Source organism: Enhydra lutris, unplaced genomic scaffold, assembly GCF_002288905.1.
Source record: "Enhydra lutris kenyoni isolate GAN:26980312 unplaced genomic scaffold, ASM228890v2 scaffoldscaffold23, whole genome shotgun sequence".
NCBI lineage: Eukaryota > Metazoa > Chordata > Mammalia > Carnivora > Mustelidae > Enhydra > Enhydra lutris.
The window spans coordinates 29,518,721-29,542,081 of record NW_019154107.1 but is presented as its reverse complement, the minus strand read 5'-3'; the positions used below and the strand labels follow the sequence as shown (position 1 = coordinate 29,542,081).

General features: G+C 41.6%; 1 protein-coding gene and 1 pseudogene across 3 annotated transcripts in view; one reads left to right on the top strand and one right to left on the bottom strand.

Annotated features, from left to right (window-relative positions):
• Positions 1-9,374: 9,374 nt before the first annotated feature.
• The window catches only part of LOC111150430 (cyclin B3), a 45,718-nt gene continuing 31,731 nt past the window's right edge, over positions 9,375-23,361 (bottom strand). For all 3 annotated transcript variants that reach the window (XM_022507889.1, XM_022507890.1, XM_022507891.1), the window contains 5 exons: positions 18,143-18,280; positions 14,583-14,738; positions 13,618-13,767; positions 9,759-9,889; positions 9,375-9,538 (listed from right to left, as the gene is read on the bottom strand). In XM_022507889.1, the coding sequence (XP_022363597.1) occupies positions 9,466-9,538; positions 9,759-9,889; positions 13,618-13,767; positions 14,583-14,738; positions 18,143-18,280 (648 nt within the window). In that variant the 3' untranslated portion in view covers positions 9,375-9,465. The remainder of the gene's footprint in view (positions 9,539-9,758; positions 9,890-13,617; positions 13,768-14,582; positions 14,739-18,142; positions 18,281-23,361) is intronic.
• LOC111150432 overlaps positions 21,481-23,361 on the top strand; it is a 2,629-nt pseudogene continuing 748 nt past the window's right edge.

Below are 23,361 nucleotides of genomic sequence, written 5' to 3'. Positions count from 1 at the left end.
CTACCCCCTCACTTTAAATCTGGAGGTGTCTTTGGGTCTAAAACGAGTTTCCTGTAGACAGCATATTGACAGGTTTTGATTTTTATCCATTCTGATACTCTGTGTCTTTTGATTGGGGCATTTAGCCCATTTGCATTCAGGGTAACTATTGAGAGATAGGAGTTTAGTGCCATTATATTGCCTGTAAGGTGACTATTACTGTATATTGTCTCTGTTCCTTTCTGATCTACTACTTTTAGGTTCTCTTTTTGCTTAGAGGACCCCTTTCAATATTTCCTGTAGAACTAGTTTGGTGTTTACAAATTCTTTTAGTTTTTTTGTTTGTCCTGGAGGCTTTTTATCTCTCCTATTTTCAATGATAGCCTAGCTGGATATAGTATTCTTGGATGTGTGTTTTTCTCGTTTAGTGCTCTGAATATATCATGCCAGTTCTTTCTGGCCTGCCAGGTCTCTGTGGATAAGTTTGCTGCCAATCTAATATTTTTACCATTGTATGTTACAGACTTCTTGTCCCGAGCTGCTTTCAGGATTTTCTCTTTGTCATTAAGACTTGTAATTTTTACTATTAGATGATGGGGTGTGGACCTATTCTTATTGATTTTGAGGGGGGTTCTCTGCACCTCCTGGATTTTGATGCTTGTTCCCTTTGCCATATTAGGGAAATTCTCTACAGTAATTCTCTCCAATATACCTTCTGCTCCCCTCTCTCTTTCTTCTTCTTCTGGAATCCCAAGTATTCTAATGTTGTTTCATCTTATGGTATCACTTATTTCTCGAATTCTCCCCTCGTGGTCCAGTAGTTGTTTGTCTCTCTTTTGTTCATCTACTTCATTCTCTGTCATTTGGCCTTCGATATCACTAATTCTCTCTTCTGCTTCATTTATCCTAGGAATAAGAACCTCCATTTTTTATTGCACCTTGTTAATAGCTATTTTTACTTCAACTTGGTTAGATTTTAGTCCTTTTATTTCTCCAGAAAGGGCTTTTATATCTCCCAAGAGGTTTCTCTAATATCTTCCATGCCTTTTTCAAGCCTGGCTAGAACCTTGAGAATCGTCATTCTGAACTCTAGATCCGACATATTACCAATGTCCGTATTGATTAGGTCCCTAGCATTCGGTACTGCCTCTTGTTCTTTTTTTTGTGGTAAGTTTTTCTGCCTTGTCATTTTTTCCAGATAAGAATATATGAAGGAGAGAGTAAAATACTAAAAGGGTGGCAAAGACTGCAGGAAAATGTGCTTTAACCAAATCAGAAGAGATCCCAAATCATGGGGGAAAGAAAGGGGGTAAAAAGAATTTCAGAAAAAAAATTAAAAAGAAAAAAATATAAGAAAGAAAATGTATATATTAGCCCAGTGAATAGAACAGGGTCACCCACTTAATTTGGGGAGTATTTTGGTCTCTAAGGAGAAAGTACCTCCCAAAATTTTAAAGAATGAAAAACATATATAAGGGTAAACATGATGAAGGGATGGAATATGACTATAAAGGTGAAAAATTCTTTTTTTAATTTCTAAAAAAGGAGTTGATAAAATAAGTTGGTTGGGAGAATAAAGAAAAAGAAAGTGGAGAGAATTTGCTCAGGCTGGAGACTAGAACAAAGCCCTGTGTCAGATTTAGAGTATATTTTGATCTATTAGAAGAAGTTGTATCCCATATTTTTTAAGAAGAAAAAAAGCTATGTGTATACAAAAAATAAAGTTAGATACAATGAAGGATAAAATATGACAATAATAATGAAGATTCAAAAAATATTTTTTACAAAAGGTATTGTTAAGATAAACTAGTTAAAAAACATTAAAAGAGGAACGAGTACAAGTTAAAAAATTTTAGCATAAGAAAAAATTTTAAAAAAATCATTAACTTTGCAAGACTAAGGAATCATGGGAGAAAGCCCTGAATTCCATGCTTTACTTTCTCCTCCTCTGGAATTCCGCTGCTCTCCTTGGTAAGTGAACTTGGTCTTGGCTGGATTTCTTGCTGATCTTCTGGGGGAGGGGCCTGTTGTAGTGATTCTCACATGTCTTTGCCTGAGGCGGAATTGCACCGCCCTTATGAGGACCAAGGCTAAGTAATCCAATAGGGTTTGCTTTCGGGAGCTTTTGTTCCCTGAATGCTTTCTGTAGAGTTCCAGAGGACAGGAATGAAAATGGCAGCCTCTGCCTTTGGAGACATGTCTTGAAAGAAGTTGCTGTGGCTGATATCGAAGAGGTTACTGCCTATGTTCTCCTCTAGGATTCTGATGGATTCCTGTCTCAGGTTGAGGTCTTTTATCCATTTCGAGTTTATCTTTGTGTACGGTGTAACAGAATGGTCGAGTTTCATTCTTCTACATATAGCTGTCTAGTTTTCCCAGGACCATTTATTGAAGAGACTGTCTTTTTTCCACTGTATATTTTTTCCTGTTTTGTTGAAGATTATTTGCCCAGAGTTGAGGGTCCATATCTGGTCTCTCTATTCGGTTCTACTGGTCTACATGTCTGTTTTTAGGCCAATACCATGCTGTCATGGTAATAATCACAGCTTTGTAGTAAAGCTTGAAATCAGGCAACGTGATGCCCCCAGTTTTGTTTTTCTTTTTCAACATTTCCTTAGCAATTCAGGATCTCTTCTGGTTCCATACAAATTTTAGGATTGTTTGTTCCAGCTCTTTGAAAAATGCTGGTAGAATTTTGATCAGAATGGCATTGAAAGTATAGGATTGCTCTAGGCAGTACAGACATTTTAACAATGTTTATTCTTCCAATCCATGAGCATGGAATGGTATTCCACCTTTTTGTGTCTTCTTCAATTTCTTTCATGAGTGTTCTGTACTTCCTTGAGTACACATCCTTTACCTCTTTCTAAAGGTTAGGTTTATTCCCAGGTATCTTATAGTTCTTGGTGCTATAGTAAATGGAATCAGTTCTCTAATTTCCCTTTCTGTATTTTCATTTTAGCATATAAGAAAGCAACTGATTTCTGTACATTGATTTTGTATCCTGCCACATTACTGAATTGCTGTATGAGTTCTAATAGTTTGGGGGGTGGAGTCTTTTGGGTTTTCCATATAAAGTATCATGTCATCTGCGAAGAAAGAGAGTTTGACTTCTACATTGCCAATTCGAATACTTTTTATTTCTCTTTGTTGTCTGATTGCTGTTGCTAGGACTTCTAATACTATGTTGAACAAGAGTGGTGAGAGTGGGCATCCTTGTCATGTTCCTGATCTCAAAGGGAAGGCTGTCAGCTTTTACCCATTGAGGATGATATTTGCTGTCGGTTTTTCATAGACAGATTTTATGAAGTTGAGGAATGTTCCCTCTATCCCTATACTTTGAAGCGTTTTAATCAGGAATGGATGATGTTTCTTGTCAAATGCTTTTTATGCATCAACTGAGAGGACCATGTGGTTCTTCTTTCTTCTCTTCTTGATTTGTTCTATCACATTGACTGATTTGCTAATGTTGAACCACCCTTGCAACCCAGGGATAAATCCCACCTGGTCATACTGGATAATCTTTTTAATGTACTGTTGGATCCTATTAGCTAGGATCTTGTTGAGAATCTTAGCATCCATATTCATCAGGGATATTGGTCTGAAATTCTCCTTTTTGGTGGAGGTCTTTGCCTGGTTTGGGGATCAGGGTAATGATGGCTTCATAGAAAGAGTCTGGAAGTTTTCCTTCTGCTTCAATTTTCTGAAACAGCTTCAGGAGAATAGGTATTATTTCTTCTTTGAAAGGTTGGTAGAATTCCTGCAGGGAATCCGTCAGGTTCTGGGCTCTTGTGTTTTGTGAGGTTTTGGATCACTGCTTCAATATCATTACTAGATATTGGTCTATTCAGGTTGTCAACTTCTTCCTGATTCAGTTTTGGCAGTTTACAGTTTTCCAGGAATGCATCCATTTCATCTAGGTTGCTTAACTTATTGGCATATAACTGTTGATAATAATTTCTGATGATTGTTTCTATTTCCTTGGTGTTAGTTGTGATCTCTACCTTTTCATTCATAATTTTATTAATTTGGGTCTTCTCTCTTTTCTTTTGGATTAGTTTAGCCAATGGTTTATTGATCTTTTTGATTCTTTCAAAAAACCAGCTTCTAGTTTCATTGATGCATTCGACTGTATCTCTAGTTTCTACCTACACGATATCATTCTTAAAGGGTCTATCCAACAAGAGGATCTAACAATTGTAAACATCTATGCCCCAACACGGGAAGAGCAAACTACATAAGCCAACTGTTAACCAAAATAAAGATATATTGATAATAATATGTTAATAGTAGGAGACCTTAACACTCCACTCTCAGCAATAGATCTAAGCAGAAAATCAACAAAGAAAAGAGCTTTGAATGACACATTGGACCAGATGGACCTCACAGATACATACAGAACATTTCACCCTAAAACAACAGAATACTCATTCTTCTCGAACGAACATGGAATTTTCTCCAGAATAGACCAGATGCTAGGTCATACCTCAGGTCTGAACTGATACCAAAAGACTGAGATTATTCCCTGCTTTTCTCAGAGCATAATGCTTTGAAACTGGAACTCAATCACAAGAAAAAAATTGGAAGAAATTCAAACACTTGGAAGTGAAAGACCATCCTCCTTAAGAATGTTTGGGTCGGATCACCTGGGTGGCTCAGTGGGTTAAAGCCTCTGCCTTCGGCTCAGGTCATGATCCCAGGGTCCTGGGATCGAGCCCCACATCAGGCTCTCTGCTCTGCAGGGAGCCTACTTCCTCCTCTCTCTCTGTGTGCCTCTCTGCCTACTTGTGATCGCTAACAAATAAATAAAATCTTTAAAAAAAAAAAAAGAAGGTTTGGGGGCGCCTGGGTGGCTCAGTGGTTAAGTCCTCTGCCTTCAGCTCAGGTGAGGATCTCAGGGTCCTGGGATCGAGCCCCGCATCGGGCTCTCTGCTCGGCGGGAAGCCTGCTTCCTCCACTCTCTCTCTATGCCTACTTGTGATCTCTGTCTGTCAAATAAATAAATAAAATCTTTTAAAAATAATAATAAAAAAATTTAAAAAAAGAAGGTTTGGGTCAATCAGGAAATCAAAGAAAAACTTGAACAATTCATGGAAACCAAGGATAATCAAAACACATCAGTCCAAAACCTATGGGATTTGCAAAGGCAGTCCGAAGGGGGAAATACTTAGCTATCCAGGACTCACTCAAAAAAATAGAAAAATCCCGAATATACAAATTAACTTTATACCTTACAGAACTGGAGAAAGAACAACAAATAAAGCCTAAGCCACACACAAGAAGAGAAATAACTAAGAACAGAGCAGAAATCAATGAATTAGAAACCAGACATACAGTAGATCACATCAACGAAACTAGAAGCTGGTTTTTTAAAAAAATTAATAAGATGAATAAACCACTAGCAGGACTTATCAAAAAGAAAAGAGAAGGGACCCAAACTGATAAGATTATGAATGAAAGGGGAGTGATCACGACTAACAATAAGGAAATAGAAACAATTATTAGAGGTTATTATCAACAAATAAATATCAATAAATTAAGCAACCTGGAGGAAATGGATGCCTTCCGGGAAACCTATAAACTACCAAGCCTGAAACAGGAAGAAATTGACAACTGGAATAGACCAATAACCAGTAACAAGATTGAAGCAGTGATCAAAAACCTCCAAAAAAAAAAATCAAGAATCCAGAGCCTGATGGATTCCCTGAGGAATTCTACCAAACAGTCAAAGAAGAAATAATACCTATTCTTCTGAAGCTGTTTCAAGAAATAGAAACAGAAGGAAAACTTCCAAATTCATTCTATGAAGCCAATATTACCTTAACTCCAACCATGCAAAGACCCCATCAAATAGAATTATAGACCAATATCCTTGATGAATATGGATGCCAGAATTCTCAACAAGAACCTGGCTAATAGGATCCAACACTACATTAAAATGATTATCTATCACGACCAGGTGGGATTTATCCCTGGGAGGCAAGGGTGGTTCAACATTCACAAATCAGTTAGTGTGATAGAACACATTACTAAGAGAAGAGACAAGAACCTTATGGTCCTCTCAACAGATGCAAAAGCATTTGACAAAATACAGCATCATTTCCTGATTAAAACTCTTCAGAGTGTAGGGATCGAGGGAACATTCCTCAATTTCTTTTTTTTAAGATTTTATTTATTTATTTGACAGAGATCACAAGCAGGCAGAGAGGCAGGCAGAGACAGAGAGAGGAGGAAGCAGGCTCCCCGCCGAGCAGAGAGCCGGACATGGGGCTCGATCCCAGGACCCTGGGACCATGACCTGAGCCGAAGGCAGAGGCTTTAACCCACTGAGCCACCCAGGTGCCCCAACATTCCTCAATTTCTTAAAAACCACCTATGAAAAGCCCACAGCAAATACCATTCTCAATGGGGAAAAGCTGAGAGCCTTTCCCTTAAGATCATGAACATGACAAGGGTGACCACTCTCACCACTATTGTTCAACATAGTACTAGAAGTCCTACCAACAGCAATCAGACAAAAAATGAAATAAAATGTATTCAAACTGGTAAAGAAGAAGTCAAACTCTCTTTGAAGATGACATTATACTTTATATGGAAAACCCAAAAGACACCACCCCCAAATTACTAGAACTCATACAGCAATTCAGTAATGTGGCAGGATACAAAATCAATGCACAGAAATCAGTTGCTTTCCTAAGCACTAATGATGAAACTATAGAAAGGGAAATTAGAGAACTGATTCCATTTACTATAGCACCAAGAACCATAACATACCTGGGAATAAACCTAACCAGAAAGGTAAAGGATCTGTACTCAAGGAGCTACAGAACACTTATGAAAGAAATTTAAGAAGACACAAAAAGATGGAAAAGCATTCCATGCTCATGGATTGGAAGAATAAACATTGTTAAAATGTCTATGCTGCCCAGAGCAATCTATACTTTGGATGCCATTCCGATCAAAATTCCACCAGCATTTCTCAAAGAGCTGGAGCAAACAATCCTAAAATTTGTATGGAATCAGAAGAGACCCCGAATTGCTAAGGATACGTTGAAAAAGAAAAACAAAGCTGGCGGCCTGATTGCCTGATTTCAAGCTTTACTACAAAGCTGTGATCACCAAGACAGCATGGTACTGGCACAAAAACAGACACAGAGACCAATGAAACAGAGTAGGGCATCCAGATATGGACCCTCAACTCTATGGTCAAATAATCTTTGACAAAGCAGGAAATAATATCCACTGGAAAAAAGACAGTCACTTCAATAAATGGTGCTGGGAAAATTGGACAGCTATGTAGAGAAAACTGAAACTCAACCATTCTCTTACACCGTACACAAAGATAAACTCAAAATGGATGAAAGACCTCAACGTGAGACAGGACTTCATCAAAATCCTAGAGGAGAACATAGACAGTAACCTTTTCAACATCGGCCATAGTAACTTCTTTCAAGACACATCTCCAAAGGCGGGGGAAACAAATGCATGGAGCACTGGGTGTTATACACAAACAGTGAATCATGGAACACTACATCAAAAACTAATGATATACTAAATATGGTGACTAACATAATAGAGATAAATAAATAAATAAATAATTTAAGGATTAAAAAAAATTAGATGTGTTTCTTTAATAAGAACTAAATAACAAGATCCAGGTCTAATAGTTGTCTTAATTTTGAAGTAATGATAAATGTAATATAAATTTTCAGACATGCACAATGACAACAAGAGTGATTGATGGTTCCATGATCACGTCTAAAGGACAGATTTGAAAAAAAAGTGGGGAGGGGGCAGAATAATCAAATCAGTTCATTTTTTTCCTCTGATGAAGCTCCCGAATTAAAAAGCAAATATAAGATACTTCCTTTCAGTGAGGCTGGAATTTGCAAGAGGGATTCCAGCCTAGGGCTTTCAGCATGTTTATGTAAAGTTGGCTATACAAGGTGAATCACTGCCTAACAACTTAGACCTCGGGTTATACCCTCAGTCACTCTGCAAAGTAATGGAGCGGGGCAGGAGGGAACCCAGTGATGTCTGGTCACCAAGGCAAAGCAACTTTGGAGGGGAAGTGGGAAACTGACACAGAGATAAAGCAAGCACTAAGACATTTAAGGGCTCAGAGTGCTCTCCATCCTATTCCCATCCACAACACAGGATGTGACCAGACTAGCATGGGGAGTCTGGGGCCAGAACTGTGGAGGTATTTTCCCTATGAGTTCTCCATCAATTGTCCCCTCCACCAGATTCCCACCCTCAGGACTGATATTCAAAACAGAGTCCTAGAGATCTGCTGTTGTGACAGACATTACTTAATTCAGTTGCTAGATTGTGTGGAGGTCACAGAGGTTTTAGAGGCAGGATTAAGGCAGGGGCTCTTCAAGGCGCCAGGGTGACTCCATCGTTAAGCATCTGCCTTCGACTCAGGTCATGATCCCAGGGTCCTGGGATCGAGCCCTGCATTGGGCTCCCTGCTCTGCGGGAAGCCTGCTTCTCCCTCACCCACTCCCCCTGCTTGTGTTCCCTCTCTCACTGTCTCTGTCAAATAAATAAATACAATCTTCAAAAAAAAAGATTTAAGGCAGTGGCTCTTCATCAACTGTCACAGAGTAGATTCAACTCCTCTGTTAACAACCAGGATAGCTGTACCAGTACACATCTCCCCAAAGGTAGAATAGGGAGAGATAGTAGAACCTCCTGAAGGCTTTATGAATGAACATTGGGCAAATGGTTGATGCCTGCATTCATGGGACATCTCACCAATTTCACAGATGGAAATTTCTCCTCTTGACACAAGATAAGGTCCAAAAGAGATTCTGGCATGCCAGTAGAAGCAGCTTTTCAAATTTAGACTCTAGAAAGCTGCTTAACTATGAAAGTAGGGCTATACTGGGGTTAAAATCCAAATTCCCCATCTCTTTGACATCCAGGAAGAAACAAAGAAAGCAAGCAACCTGAGATGGGGACCAAATGGTATTACACCCACACTCCCAGCTGCCCCAGATCTGAACACTGAGGCCTGTCTGTCTGGTAGAGCTCTCTCTCACTCTCTGAATGGGACACCCACCCCCAAGGATCCTCCTTGTATAGACTCAGGCTTCAATTATACCCTAATTCAATTCTTCTTCCCATGAAGAGAAAGTTTCCAACTAGAGAAGGAAATTGGATAACTTAGATCCTTGAGGCACAGGGAAAAACAACCCTGGGCTACACATGGGGCTCCTGAGCAAGAAGAGAGGACGTGAGCCCTTTTTACAACAAACATTCATTTTTTATTAAATTTCTAACCAAATACTATAATAATTTCTTTTCTTTCATAAAAAGCTAAATATTTACAAGACTATCAATTTGGGAAAAGACAAACAAAAGAGTAAAAAAGAAAAGTGATCAAAAGACAAATTCAAAGACAGAATAAATAACAGCCTATTTCAATGCCTGCCTGGCCCTGGGGGCCGCTGCCCGCACGCCAGCTCCTCAGGCTCAGACTTAGCAGGAGTTCAGCATCTCCTCTAGCTTCGACATGTCCAAGGGGGGGATTTTGGTGACCTCGAAGAAGACCCTGCAAAGGAAGAGGGGTCAGCTTAGCATAAAATAAGCCAAAGAAAACAGAATCTCTGAAATAAGTACAACATAGGACCCTTGGTTCCCTATGTTGGTTTAACCTTAGATCAGAAAGTGAGGCGAACAGTACTGAATCTTTCTTTTTCCTTGAGTGAGGCTAGTCTGTGCCTCCTCATGGCTGAGCACAAACCCCTCCTCAACTGGAGCTTGGTACTTACTGGTGAGAATATTTGGAATGCACAGTCTTGAGCTTGTTGCAAGGACGCAATGTCAGCAGGGTGTTTAGCTGCTTGACCAAGGGGTGAAGATCAGAGGTTTTGTAGCCACTGTAATACTCCAGGGCAGGAGCCTGGAAGAAGCAAAATGAACAGTGACTTTTACCACAGAAAGCAGACCCTTCCTCTATCTCTACTATCCCAAGTCCAGACTTTGTATACATGGCATAGGCAGAGAAGATGGTTAAACATTTCAAAAACTCATACAGCACAGACACTGACCAGTAAGTATAGAGAACTTCCTAGAAGACACTAGGCTCCAGCTGCAAACTAATGGTATGGCTATCCAGATGTATGTAAGTACCATATATCCACAGGTACCAGCTGGATATTAGCCCTGGTTGTAGGTATTCGTGTAAGCTGAAATCCAGTGAAGAATCTAAGGAACGTAACTGACTTTGTAATTTACTCACTCTCAGGTCAAGAGCCAACGGTCAGGCAAACCTCAAAACAAACTTAAGATCCCAAGTCAACAGACAATGGGAATTTAAGGTAGTTTCTCTTCTCTGGCTCTAAGAGCTATCGCTCTATGCATTTATTTTCTCATTCAATTTTATGGATGCTTCTTATGTGGCAGAAGTGATACAGCAGGGCGTTTAAGAGCAAAGGTTCCCGAGGCAAATGGCTTGCGTTCAAATTCAAGCTCCACCAACAGCATGGACTTGAGCCAGTTATTAATTTCTTTGTGCCCCAGTTTCCCACTATGCCAAATGGGGATCATTACAGTAATTGCATCATAGAAGCGGATGAGTTAAGGTGTGCACACAAGGCACAATGGAACAGAGCCTAGCACAAAGTGAGTGCCCAAACGAGGCTAGCTAGGATTACTAGTGCCAAGCTCTGTGTAGGCTGCTGCAAATACAAAGATCACCAAGTCTCCTGCCCCTAAGGAATGTGTAGTGGGGGAGACTGCCATGCACACAGAGAATTACAGAATGTGTGGGAAGGTCTACGATGGAAGTGAGAAAGGGACACTGGAGAAACAGAGCAGCAGGACCCATGAACTTTGGCCAGGAGAATCACAGAAAGCTTTGTAGAGGACAGCCCATCTACAGTGGGTGGAAAGACAAGTGGGAGCTCCGTAGGTAAAGAAGAGAAGGTTTATTCTATAAGGCAATGGTTTTCTAAAAGTGTCTTAAATTACTTTCCCCAAACTCCCTCTCCCCCCCCAGATATCTTACATGGTGGCCCAAATATCTACCTGGAATTGGGAATGAGAGCTAACAAGCCCACCAATTTGGATCCCTTCACTTTTTACACGGCCCGGGAGACACTTTTACAGGAATCCCAGGGCTCTACTGAATATTGTTTAGAAACCACTGCCACCAGTAAAGGGCAATCATTGGCATGCTGAGCAGGGAAGTAACACATTATATTCACTGTGTCAAATAAAATTAATGGAACCATTGTCATTGCACAGGTTCAGGCCCCAGTGCTTCATCTTAACTATTATGAAAGCTTACTAGCTATTGTTCCCACTTTTATACTCAATGGTGTTCCCACTTTTATACTACCTCTCATTTAATTCACCTTCTGTACTGCAAACCAGTGCTGTTTCCACAACACACAAAGAGGAGTAGGTCACTCCCCTGCCTCAAAACCTTCCAATGCCTTCATATAAAGGAGGTCTCTCCACTTGGTATCCTAGGTCTCTCACAATCTGACTACACCCTACCATTCCAGTCTCATCTCTCACCACTCCCTATTAATATATCCTCTGCTCGCTTTATAGGAAGTGCTTTATTCTGCCCTAAATACATCACACTCTTCTCATTGCCTTCACATAGGTCAATTATCATTCTCTTTACCTAGAATGTCTTCTCTCACAGGTACCTACTCATCTTTCAAGACCCAACTCAAAAGTCACCTCCGCTGTGAAGCCTTTCTTCTCTATAGAAGGAATATACATAGCATAGAGGACAGTGGGGCCATCCTACCCGAGTTCAGATCAGGGCTGACACTCAGCTGATACTCACTGGTGCAACCATGCCAAGGGTGAAAACACAGAACTATTTCTATACTGGCTGGCAGGCAGTTTGCTGCCCTGAGTCCCTCAGTTGTCCCCCTCAGCACCTACCACATTTCCCCAGGATCTAAAGATCAAAGCCTGTCACAGCATGGGGCCTCTCCAGGGCCACATTACCAAAGCAATGGCCACATCAATTCTGATGATATAGTAGATATCCAATTTGAACGCTACTCTTAATCCCCAAAGACTAGCTCTGCCTCTCATTAGCAAAACATAGGAAGTTATTTCTTATCTGTAAAGTAGGGATAACAGTACTGATCTTGTGAAGATTAAATGAGTTAATATACAAAGTGCTCAGATCACTGTCTAATCACTAAGTTTTAGCCATTTTTTTTCCTTTTCGTCATCATCACTGCCATTTACTGAACGCTTTTTCTGTCCCAAGAAATTTCAGTATGACTTGTCCAAGTTCACACAACTGTTTATAGCAATCTCAGTACAGAGAGGTTTTCCCAAGAGTAGTGGCTGCAGGACTTCCAAGTTGGAGGGGCTTACAAGTGAGTTTTATTTGTACAGGAGAAGGAGGCTTTAGGGACCTTCCTCTTCAGAGAAGACCACTATACTATACCTCGGAGTCCTCCATTATACACAAGGACAGTTGCTTTCATGACTCTGGGTCTGTGCTTCTCAAATTCTGTTCCAATGAGCTCTCTTGGGGAAGTGGGGGGCAACCTTGTTGGGGGGACTGCAAGGGGCATGGGTGGACTGAGGTCAGGTAAGAAGGGGGCCCATCCTACCACCTGTTGCAACCAGAATTATTTCATATTAATCTGTTTTACAATATCATGTTTTCAAGTAAGCTTTCTTTGGAATAAAGAGTACTGTGACTAAGGAAAATAAAATAAAACCCTTAAGCAGCCAGGCTCCTAACATGTCCTAACTCCTAACATTCAAAGAATTTATAACTATGGGTGCATGGCAGTTTTATCACTGAGTTTCCCATGACCCCACTTTACACCTTCCACCTGAACTGACCCCGTGTTTTCTTGCTTTTAACTGATGTATAGATGACATACAATACTATATTAGCTTCAGGTGTATAACACAGTGATTCAGTGTTCATATATTACGAAACACTCACCATATAAGTGTAGTCACCATCTGTCACCATACAGTGTCATTACAATGTTACTGACTATACCTCCTATGCTGTACTTTACATCCCCAAGACTTATTTATTTTGTAACTGCAAAACTGTACCTTTTAATCCCCTACACTTATTTTGCCCTTCCCTCCCCGCCCTTCTCCCCTCACTAGTTTGTTCTCTATATTTATAAATCTGTTCCTGTTTTTTTTTTAATTTTTTAAAAGATTTTAATTATTTATCTGAGACAGAGAGTGAGAGAGAGAGAGAGAGAGCGAGAGCACAAGCTGGGGAAGCAGCAGATGGAGAAGCAGGCTCCCCACTGAGCAGGGAGCCTGATATGTGGCTCGATCCCAGGACCCTGGGATCATGACCTGAGCCAAAGGCAGACGTTTAACCAACTGAGCCACCAGGTGCCCCCTGTTTTGTTTTTTTAGACCCCACATATAAGTGAAATAATACAACATTTGTCTTTCTCTGACTTATTTCACTTAGTATAATATCCTCTAGGTCTATTCATGTTGTCACAAATTGTAAGATTTTATTCTTTATGGCTAAGCAATATCCCTCTGTGTGTATGTGTGTGTGTACACACCACATCTTCTTTATTCATTCATCCATCAATGGACACTTAGGTTGCTGACTCTGTGCTTTTAAAGCTCTACTCCATGTCCCCAGCAAGTGCTTACCCGGTGTCCGAGCTTCTTCATGTAGAGGGCCAGGAGGAAGGAGCCAGCAGCTAGCTTGGAAGCCCTCTCCTGGACATAGTCGTATTCCTGCAGAGTCATCTCACAGATGAAGCGGGACAAAGTCAGCGTCTTCATGCTGGCACGGAGACACTAAAGGTAGCAACAAGACTTGCTCAGCAATCAATTCAGAAAAGTAGCACCTAGCAGAAGACCCTCTGTATCCACTCTCTCCAGTTATCCCACCTCAGGCCTAAATGGCTCTCTGCCTAAACAATTCACTTCTCTTGCCACCATGACTCACACTAAGGACCCTACCCCCAAAAGCACAGAATCTTTCAGGCAGGGATTCTGAAGTCAGCCAATGGGCTTTGCTACCTTTAGAATTTTTAACCAAATTATCAAGTGTCCTTGTGGTACCTTCCCCCCAACCTCCCTTTTCTTTGTAAGTTATCCTTTTAAGAGCCAAAGCCTTCCAATTATAACTTTGCACCTGGCTCCACCCCAGAAATATTCCATGCTCCAAAAGAATTTCCATTTTCTTGACTGAATCTTTTTTAGAAATTATAACTTATAAACACACACATAGAAGAAAGTACACACATGTACTTGCAGAATACAATAAGTAATTATAAAGTGACCTCACCTGTAACCAATACTAAGATGAAGGAAGAGAACTTTACCAGCATCTCCTCCCAACTTCCCACGTGTCCCTTTCTGATCAAAGACTCTTCTTCCCCTCCTCTACACTGCCTTCACCTCAAAATATAAAGGCACACAAAGAAAATCTTTAATTTTGTTTCTCCCACACGTCATAAAGATGTTCAATCTAAGAGGGTGGATTGAAGAAGAAATTCGCTTCGCCCCTGTTGCCCCTTTCCCTTTCCCTACCATTCAAGCAGCCATTCTGGGTATGGAGGGGACCAACCCAATAGTGGGAGAATGAGGATATGCCTCTTCCCTCTTACCCTAGCATATCTGCGCAGGAAATGATAGGCGATGGGAATGTTGATATCAAATTTGAGAGTTTGCAGGATGCTGATTTCCATGGTGAGCATCTCATCTCGCTGATAAATATCATCACAGATATATAGGAAGTCATCCACACAAGGTGGGCAGGACTCCTACGGGTGGGGAGGAGAGATAGTCAGAACCAGGCCAAGGAAGCCTACTGCTCTGTGCTTTGAGATAAAAGGCAGTGGGGGAGAGAAGTGAAAGATAGGAGGCAATAACATTTCCCAGCATAAAACTTCAGGCTCGCTCTGAGAGCAAACTTCTGGTTGATTTGAGTAGCCCTTCTGAAAAACAAAATCAGAGACAGAGGAGAGATCTGCCCCCAAAACTGCACCACAGGAGAGAGAATCAGGCCTGGGGGGGGGGGGGGGGGCGTAGATTCTTACACTGTCCGGAGTGGCATAATATGGCACAGGAACCCAGAGCAATGATCTCTTTTCTAATGAGTGAAAGCTGGGAATGGGAAATCTAAGACCTGCTCTGGGGAAAGGGAGGAAAGAAGACGACAGAAAGTGGAGCTAGTGATGGAAAATAAGATGGCACTTTGTTTCGCAGTCTAAGAAATGAACAAGGACGTTTGGGAAGGGGGGGGCCCTCAGGTAGCAGGCAGTGAGAGACAGGCAGACAAGCGCGGAGAGAGCCCAAGCAGAGACTGAGGACTGCAGGGGGTTTGGGGGAGGAAATGCTCATGGGGGCCAGACTAGGAAGATCCAGACCAGGCCAAGGGTGAGAAGAACCCTTAACTGGGAAGCACCTTATTATGTCCTGCCCTCTGCGGGGGTGAACCGTGGTTTGGGGGAGAGGAACAGGAAGCTGGAAGACTCCCGAATCTTTTATCCAGCTGTATCTAACTGCCCACCCCAGCATTCTTTCCACACCTTTCTCTGTCTTTCTATTTTGATACCTCAGACTAGATTAACCCTTAGTTTTACAGACAAGGAAATTAGGCACAGAAAAAGAAGGCAAATTGCTCAAGTTCATACAGCAACCTAGGAGCAGCACCAGGACAAGAAACTCTCCCTTCCTTTGCCCTACTCAATAGTGGTTCCTTTCTTTCTTCTCTTCTCATACCATCTCCACACTTCCCCTTGCAAAAGTCTTTCTGTACTTCTCAATCCTGTGAGAGGAAGACATCCCTTCTCCAAAAAACATAGTGGGGACCCTTCATCCTGATAACCACAACAGGGGTACTCTTGGTTCCCAGATTTGCTAGGAAGTGCCTCTTTGCACTTTGTTCCTCCTTAGGCTGTCAGCCAGGGACCCCCAACTTCTTTTTAATTCTCTTGAGGCTAAGGCATGGAGAACTTAATACCTTAGTACTTAATACCCTGTGCTAAGCCACAAGGATGGCCCTAGGGAGGAGAAGGAAAGAGGAGGGAGGAGAGAGAAGGAGAACAAGGAATGAGCCAGGTAGTGTGTAATCAGGGAGGGAAATGAGCCAGAGAGGGAAGCAGCAAAGGAGGGAGCAAGGGAGAGAGTGAGAGAAGAGGAAGGGAAAAGGGGAAGGAGGAGGAAAGAGAGGAAGGAAGGGACAGAGGGAAGAAGTGAGTCAGGGAAGGTGGGTAAGAGGGAAAATAGCGAGGGACAGAGAGAGAAAGAGGATAGACTAGAGCCAGTGATAGTGGGTGGGAGGAAATGAACACTGGAGAGGGAGAGGCAGCAATCAAGAGGGGGAGCTTGGAGGGAGCAGAGAGTGAGGGGGAGCAAGCAAACCAGGGAGCAAATGAGTAGGGAAGGAAGTGAACCCAAGAGGTAAATAGTAAGGAAAGGAGGAAAGGCAGAAGGGGGAAGAGGGAGAAGAAGCAAGGGAAGAAGGAGATGAGAGAAAGAAGGTGGGAGGCAGCTAGAATTAGAGGGAGTCATGGTGCCAGGGTACCAGGAAGCAAGGGTGGGAGGTAGAGAGGGAAGGAGCAGGTGAAGAAGGGAGAGAAGGAATAAACAGAAAAGGGAGGAGGGAAGGGATGGAAGAGGGAAGCAAAAGACAGGAAGGGAGAGCAGCATGAAAAGAATGAGGTGGGGAGTGAGGAGAGATGGGACAGAGAGAAGAGAGCAAAGGAAGGGAAAATAAAGGGGGGAAAGGAGTAAGGGAGGGAGGAAAGAGGATGGAATGGTCCAGAGTGAGGGAGGGAGGTGGAAGGGGTAAGGTGGCAGGAAAAGAGACACAGAAGGAGGGATGGCTGGAAGAAGGGTAGGAGAAGGGGAGAGAGGGAAATAGGGAGGGAAGGAAGGAGTGATACAGGAAGGAAACCCAGTTTGTAGTGAATGAGTGCACAAGGCAGGGATGGAAGAATCAAGGGAGGGATGAGGGAGGGATTGAGAGAAGGCTGGAAAAGGGAAGAGAGTTAAGGAGCAAGGGTAGAAGTGAAGCAAGGAGGGAAGAGAAGCAAGAGCTGCAAGAAAGGGAGGCAAGTAAGAAGCAAAAGAGGGAGGACTGGAATGAGGGAGGGAGGGAGTACAGGAGTAAGGGAGGCAAGAAGCAAGTTAAGGGTAAAGCTGGGGAGGGAGCAAGTCAGGGAGCACGAAAACAAACCCACAGTTCTGAAGCTCTTTAAATTCAGTAAAAGTTGCTACCCCTCTGCTTCTACACCCCAAGATTTCACACAAGTAGCCTATCCATGGAAGTATCACAGTTGAACAGGATCATTTAGCATCTGAGGAAGAGGAAAGACTCAGAGAAATTAGATGGTTTACATTTATGAAAGAAAGGCCAGCAGGGCACCTGGGTGGCTCAGTCAGTTACATGGCCGACTCTTGATTTCGGCTCAGGTCATGATCTTAGGGTCCTGGAATCAAGCCCCACATGCGAGGGAGTCTGCTTCTAGAGTCACCCTCTTTCTCTGCCCCTCCCTCTATACTCTCTCCCCCTAAAGTGAATGGATAAATCTTCAAAGAAAGAAAAGAAAAGAAAAGCTACTTGCTTTTATAATGCTACTTCAAAAATAACCATTTCACCCAGACTCACTACCATCTGTAGCAGGCCATGTTCCCTTAAATGTCTCCGGCACTGAGGTTTGGAACTGCTTTCTTATCTATGCAGTTCAAGACTATGCAGTGGAGACTAGGTGGAGATGAAGTTGGTAGAAGAAGAAAAGAGTGCAGGGTAGGCAGAGAATTATGGATCAGAAAGAAGTACTTAACTAAGCACATGCCCAAATACACACATCTTCAAAGAAGAAGTGAAAGAACCCTGTGGACGCCAGGAAACAAACATACCACCCTTGCCACCCAACACCAGCATCCCTCTGGGGAAGACCAACCAAAAAAAGGTAGGAGATATTATTTGTGTGTGTATGTATATAATTATACACACACACACACACACACACACACACACACAGGTGCACATATATGCAAATGTAAATGCATGTATGTGTGCGTGGGTGTATCTACATGTAGATGATACATATGCATATACCTACTATATTCCCATTTATGTATACAAATACATACATATATATCAGACATGGCTAGAAACTTGATCATTTTTCTCCAGGGTCTATGAACTCAGGCTCACCTCAAATTTTGCTGCAATCAGAAACGCCGTGGAACCAAGGAGTTGTAGCTTGTCCCTCTTGCATACTACCTCCATAAGGTAGTGATCCACCAGTTTCACTGCCAAGTACAGGGTCTCATGACTCATCTCAAAGGTCATCTGGAGGAAGACACAAACAGGAATCTGCCATATGGTCCCACCCCAAGGTCACAACCAGTAGATCTAAACTATCTGGTCTGTGGCATTGAGGACAGTGGAACTACCAGAACTGGCCAGCTGAGACTCAGCTACAAATGTGGGAAGTGCTTCAGCTAGGTGCCTAGCTAGACCTCCTGTGCCTCTAAGGACCCCAGCATTATCCATCCCTACACATTTAGGTAGATGACCAGTCCTATAAATTAGAGAGAGATGCTCTGCCTTCTCTAGGAGCACCTTGAATGAACACACCCTCTCTCCTTGATCTCCAATACTTAGATTCTTGCTTTCCCCATCTGCTACTACATTATACAGTGAACTCCCCCAAAGAGATCATGTTCTTTTACCTCTAAAATACAGAGACTCATTTATTAGTTTATTCATTCAGTAGTGTCTCTTCCCAATTAGATACGTTATTAGAATATATGGATTGGAAGAAAGTACCAATAGCACCATTTGGAAGTGAGCTGAGGGACTGGAGAAGGCAGAAAGAGATTAAAGCATTAGTAGTATAATCCTCCTTCCTTTTTTTCTCTTGTCTGTCCTTGCCTTGCCTTCACCAACCCCAAGAAATTACCTCCTAGAACTCTAGACCCAGTGTTAGTTCCAGCCCACACAGCATCTTTGAGCAAATTAGAGAAAAAAAGTGACATCTTTGGGAGAATGCAGCCCTGCAGGCATATCAAGTAAATGATACCTTTATATGAATTAGCAAACGGTCCCTCTGCCTCAAGGCAGAGCAGCTCCACAGCCAAAACATACAGCTTGACAAATGGTATGAGCTGGACTCCATCGCCCACTTTTGTCTTCCCTCATAACCCTGTGTAGGCACAATCTGCACTACACACAGGGGTCCTCCCAATCCTCAGTGATGCTTCTTCCTCTCAACCCCTTAGGTTCTTAGATTCAAGAACAATAAAATCTACTTATCCAACATCTCAACCAATGCAGGAATCTTCTCTTTAATGTCCCACCAAATAATTGTTCAGTTTCTGCTATAGGACCTCCAAATATAGCCTGATCTCTCTTTGAATGGTTTTAATGGAAAATTCTTCCTTATACTGAGTAGAAATCACCATCCTAGTAAAATTTCCTTACTTCATTGGGCCTCCTTTTATGTAGGCTACTCTTATTGACTGAAGTCTAGATGTCCAAAAAGTAGGCCAATAAGAAGCATTGGGGAAATAGATGATTATCAGAAGATGGCTGAATACATCAGTTCAGCAATAGATGCATTACATTTCTGAGTAACAGAAATACCAAGAAGCTGTTCTTATTGTTCCCGGGATATGGCCTTGGATCTTCTCAGAAATCCATCCTTACCAGCTTCCTATTGCAATGTAAAAAATTACCACACACTTAGTGGCTTAAAGCAACATAAATTCAATTATCTCACAGATCTCGAAGTCAAAAGTGCAAAATGGGACTCACTGGGCTAAAAAAAAAAAAAAAAAAAAAAAAACCAAGGTGTTAAAAGGACTGGGTTTCTTTCTAGAGGTTCTAGTAAAAAAACCCTTCTTCTAACTTCTGCGAGCTGCCCATATTCCTTGGTTTGTGGTCTCTTCCATCCTCAAGGCCAGCAGTCTTTCTCACACTGCATTACTCTCTGCCTCCCTCTTCCACACGTAAGAACCCTTGTGATTACACTGAGTCCATTTGGATAATCCAGGATAATCACTGTATCTTAAATTTGGCTGATTACAATCTTAATTCCATATTCTATTTTAATTTCCCTTTGCCACATAAAGTAACATATTCATAGATTCTGGGGATTAGGATATGAACATTTTATTCTGCCTACCACATTTTCCAAAGGAATGTCGTAAGAGATGGAGAGAGTTCATGAAGATTAAGGGTAATGACTACCACTTTAAGTATCAAGAAATTGAGGTCAAGTAATTACCAAAAAAAAGACAGTAAGAATGAAAAGTAGCAGTTTTCTGAGGATGGTACCTCTGTGAGTAAATGACAAAGCCAATGCCTACATAGCCTCTTTCCAGTACGTCTCATAGGCACTTGGCCACCCATGTAACATGTTGTTATGAAATGGTTAACATGTAAAGTATGGGCAATATCTGAATGAATGGTTGAAATTTGAAGTCAATAAATATTTGAATCAGCAGCAGGGTCAGTGATAGCAATCCTCCTTCTTTGAATGTAAGACAGTACTCTTCTAACATAATTCTACCACTCAGGACTACACAGAGCAGGTCTAATTGTTCTTGTGACAGCCCTTCAGCTACTGAAGACAGTTATCATGTCTCCTATAAATTTCCATTCTAGACCAAATAACTTGACTTCCTGTAACTATTCTTCACATGATATGGTTTTCTGTCACCTTAGCATCAGGCTCCAAATGAGGAGACTGATTTTGTGCCAGTTAGAGAAAAGTGGTAGTGCTCTAGATAATTCAAGAAGCTACAACAAACAAAGAAGCCTTTCAACACTGTAGCAATGGTTTCTCCCTCACAACCACCCTTGGCTAGCACACCCTTCTAATTCTTCATAAACGATTATGCTCCTTACCTAGGGATGGGTAAGAAGGAACAAATGTGAATAAATAAGTAAATAACTATAGAAAATATAAAGAGTACTCTTGGTCTCAAAGGAGGAGACAAGTTTGACAAAATTTATCTCAAATTCCAAAACTCAAAAACCATCTTCTGCAAAGATGAATAAATGGAGAAAATCACCCATTTATATAAAAAAGAACAAGTAATTTTTCAAGAAGCAATGTTCTGAGAAACCAGAGCAAGTGTCTACTTGTGAAACCTTTCCACTTCAAAGAACTGAAATAAACTTAAAAAGTATACTCTTAACAAGATCTGAGAGGTCACTGTATGAAAAGAGAACAGATCCAGAAAGACTGGTTTCTGATGAAAAAGCAATTACTTAATTAAAAATGTAATAGAGGAAGTGAATAGTACATTCGGTTATGACAAAAGTCAAATCAATAATTCCAAAGGCTGCTTTAAAAAATTCTCCCAGAACTGAGAGGTAAGAGAGAGTTGAAGATAATAAATGAAAACCTGAGACACAAGAACAGATTCTGGAGATATATACACACACATGCACATACACACACACTCAGAATGAGATAAGAGGCCGAAGAGAAATAAATAATAAAAATTTCTCTGAGCCAGTCTCTCCTCTAGCCATCCAAGATGCCAAAAGGAAAGAAGGCTGGGGGGAAGAAGGTGGCCCCAGCCCCTGCTATTGTGAAGAAGCAGGAGGCCAAGAAGGTGGTCAATCCCCAATTTTAGAAAAGGTCCAAGAATTCAGGCATTGGACAGGACAGCCCAAAAGGGACCTCACCCACTTTGTCAAATGGCCCTGCTGCGTCAGGCTGCAGCAGCAAAAAGCTATCCACTATAAATGTCTAAAAGCACCTCCTGTGATTAATGAGTTCACCCAGGCCTTGGACCACCAAAGAGCTACTAAACTGCTTAAGCTAGCCCACAAATATGGACCAGAGACCAAGCAAGAGAAGAAGCAGGGATTATTGGCCCAGACTGAGGAGAAAGCTACTGGCAAAGAGGATGTCCCCACTAAGAAGCTGCCTGTCCTTCTAGTTGGGGTTAATACTATCACCACCTGGTGGAAAACAGGAAGGTTCAACTAGTAGTGATTGCACATGATGTGGATCCCATTAAGCTGGTTGTCTTCCTGCCTTCCCTGTGTTGTAAGATGGGGGTTCCCTACTGCATTATCAAGGGGAAGGCCAGGCTGAGGTGTCTGGTCTGCAGGAAGACCTGCACCACTGTCGCCTTCACACAGGCTAACTCAGAAGACAAAGAAGCTCTGACTAAGCTGGTGGAAGCTATTAGGACCAATTACAAAGACAGGTAGGATGAGATCCACCGTCACTGGAGAGGTAATGTCCTGGATCTAAATTTAGTGGTTTGTTTCATTCTTCTACATAGAGCTGTCCAGTTTTTCCAGCACCATTTATTGAAGATACTTTTTTCCACTGTATATTTTTTCCTGTTTTGTCGAAGATTATTTGCCCATAGAGTTGAGGGTCCATATCTGGGCTCTCTACTCTACTCCACTGGTCTATGTGTCTGTTTTTATGCCAGTATCATGCTGTCTTGGTGATCACAGCTTTGTAGTAAAGCTTGAAATCAGGTAACGTGATGCCCCCAGTTTTATTTTTGTTTTTCAACATTTCCTTAGCGATTCGGGGTCTCTTCTGATTCCATACAAATTTTAGGATTATTTGATCCAGCTCTTTGAAAAATACCGGTGGAATTTTGATTGGAATGGCATTAAAAGTATAGATTGCTCTGACAGTATAGACATTTTAACAGTATAGACATTTTAACAATGTTTATTTTTCCGATCCAAGAGCATGGAATGGTCTTGACCATTCTCTTACACCGTACACAAAGATAAACTCAAAATGGATAAAAGACCTCAACGTGAAACAGGAATCTATCAGAATCCTAGAGGAGAACATAGGCAATAACCTCTTCGATATCAGCCACAGCAACTTCTTTCAAGATATGTCTCCAAAGGCAAAGGAAACAAAAGCGAAAATGAATTTTTCAGACTTCATCAAGATCAAAAGCTTCGGCACAGCAAAGGAAACAGTCAACAAAACAAAGAGGCAACCCACGGAATGGGAGAAGATATTTGCAAATGACAGTACAGACAAAAGGTTGATACCCAGGATCTATAAAGAACTCCTCAAATTCAACACACACAAAACAGACAATCAGATAAAAAAATGGGCAGAAGATATGAACAGACACTTCTCCAATGAAGACATACAAATGGCTATCAGACACATGAAAAAATGTTCATCATCACTAGCCATCAGGGAGATTCAAATTAAAACCACATTGAGATACCAACTTACACCACTTAGAATGGCCAAAATTAGCAAGACAGGAAACAATGTGTGTTGGAGAGGATGTGGAGAAAGGGGAACCCTCTTACACTGTTGGTGGGAATGCAAGTTGGTGCAGCCACTTTGGAGAACAGTGTGAAGATTCCTTAAGAAATTAAAAATAGAGCTTCCCTATGACCCTGCAATTGCACTA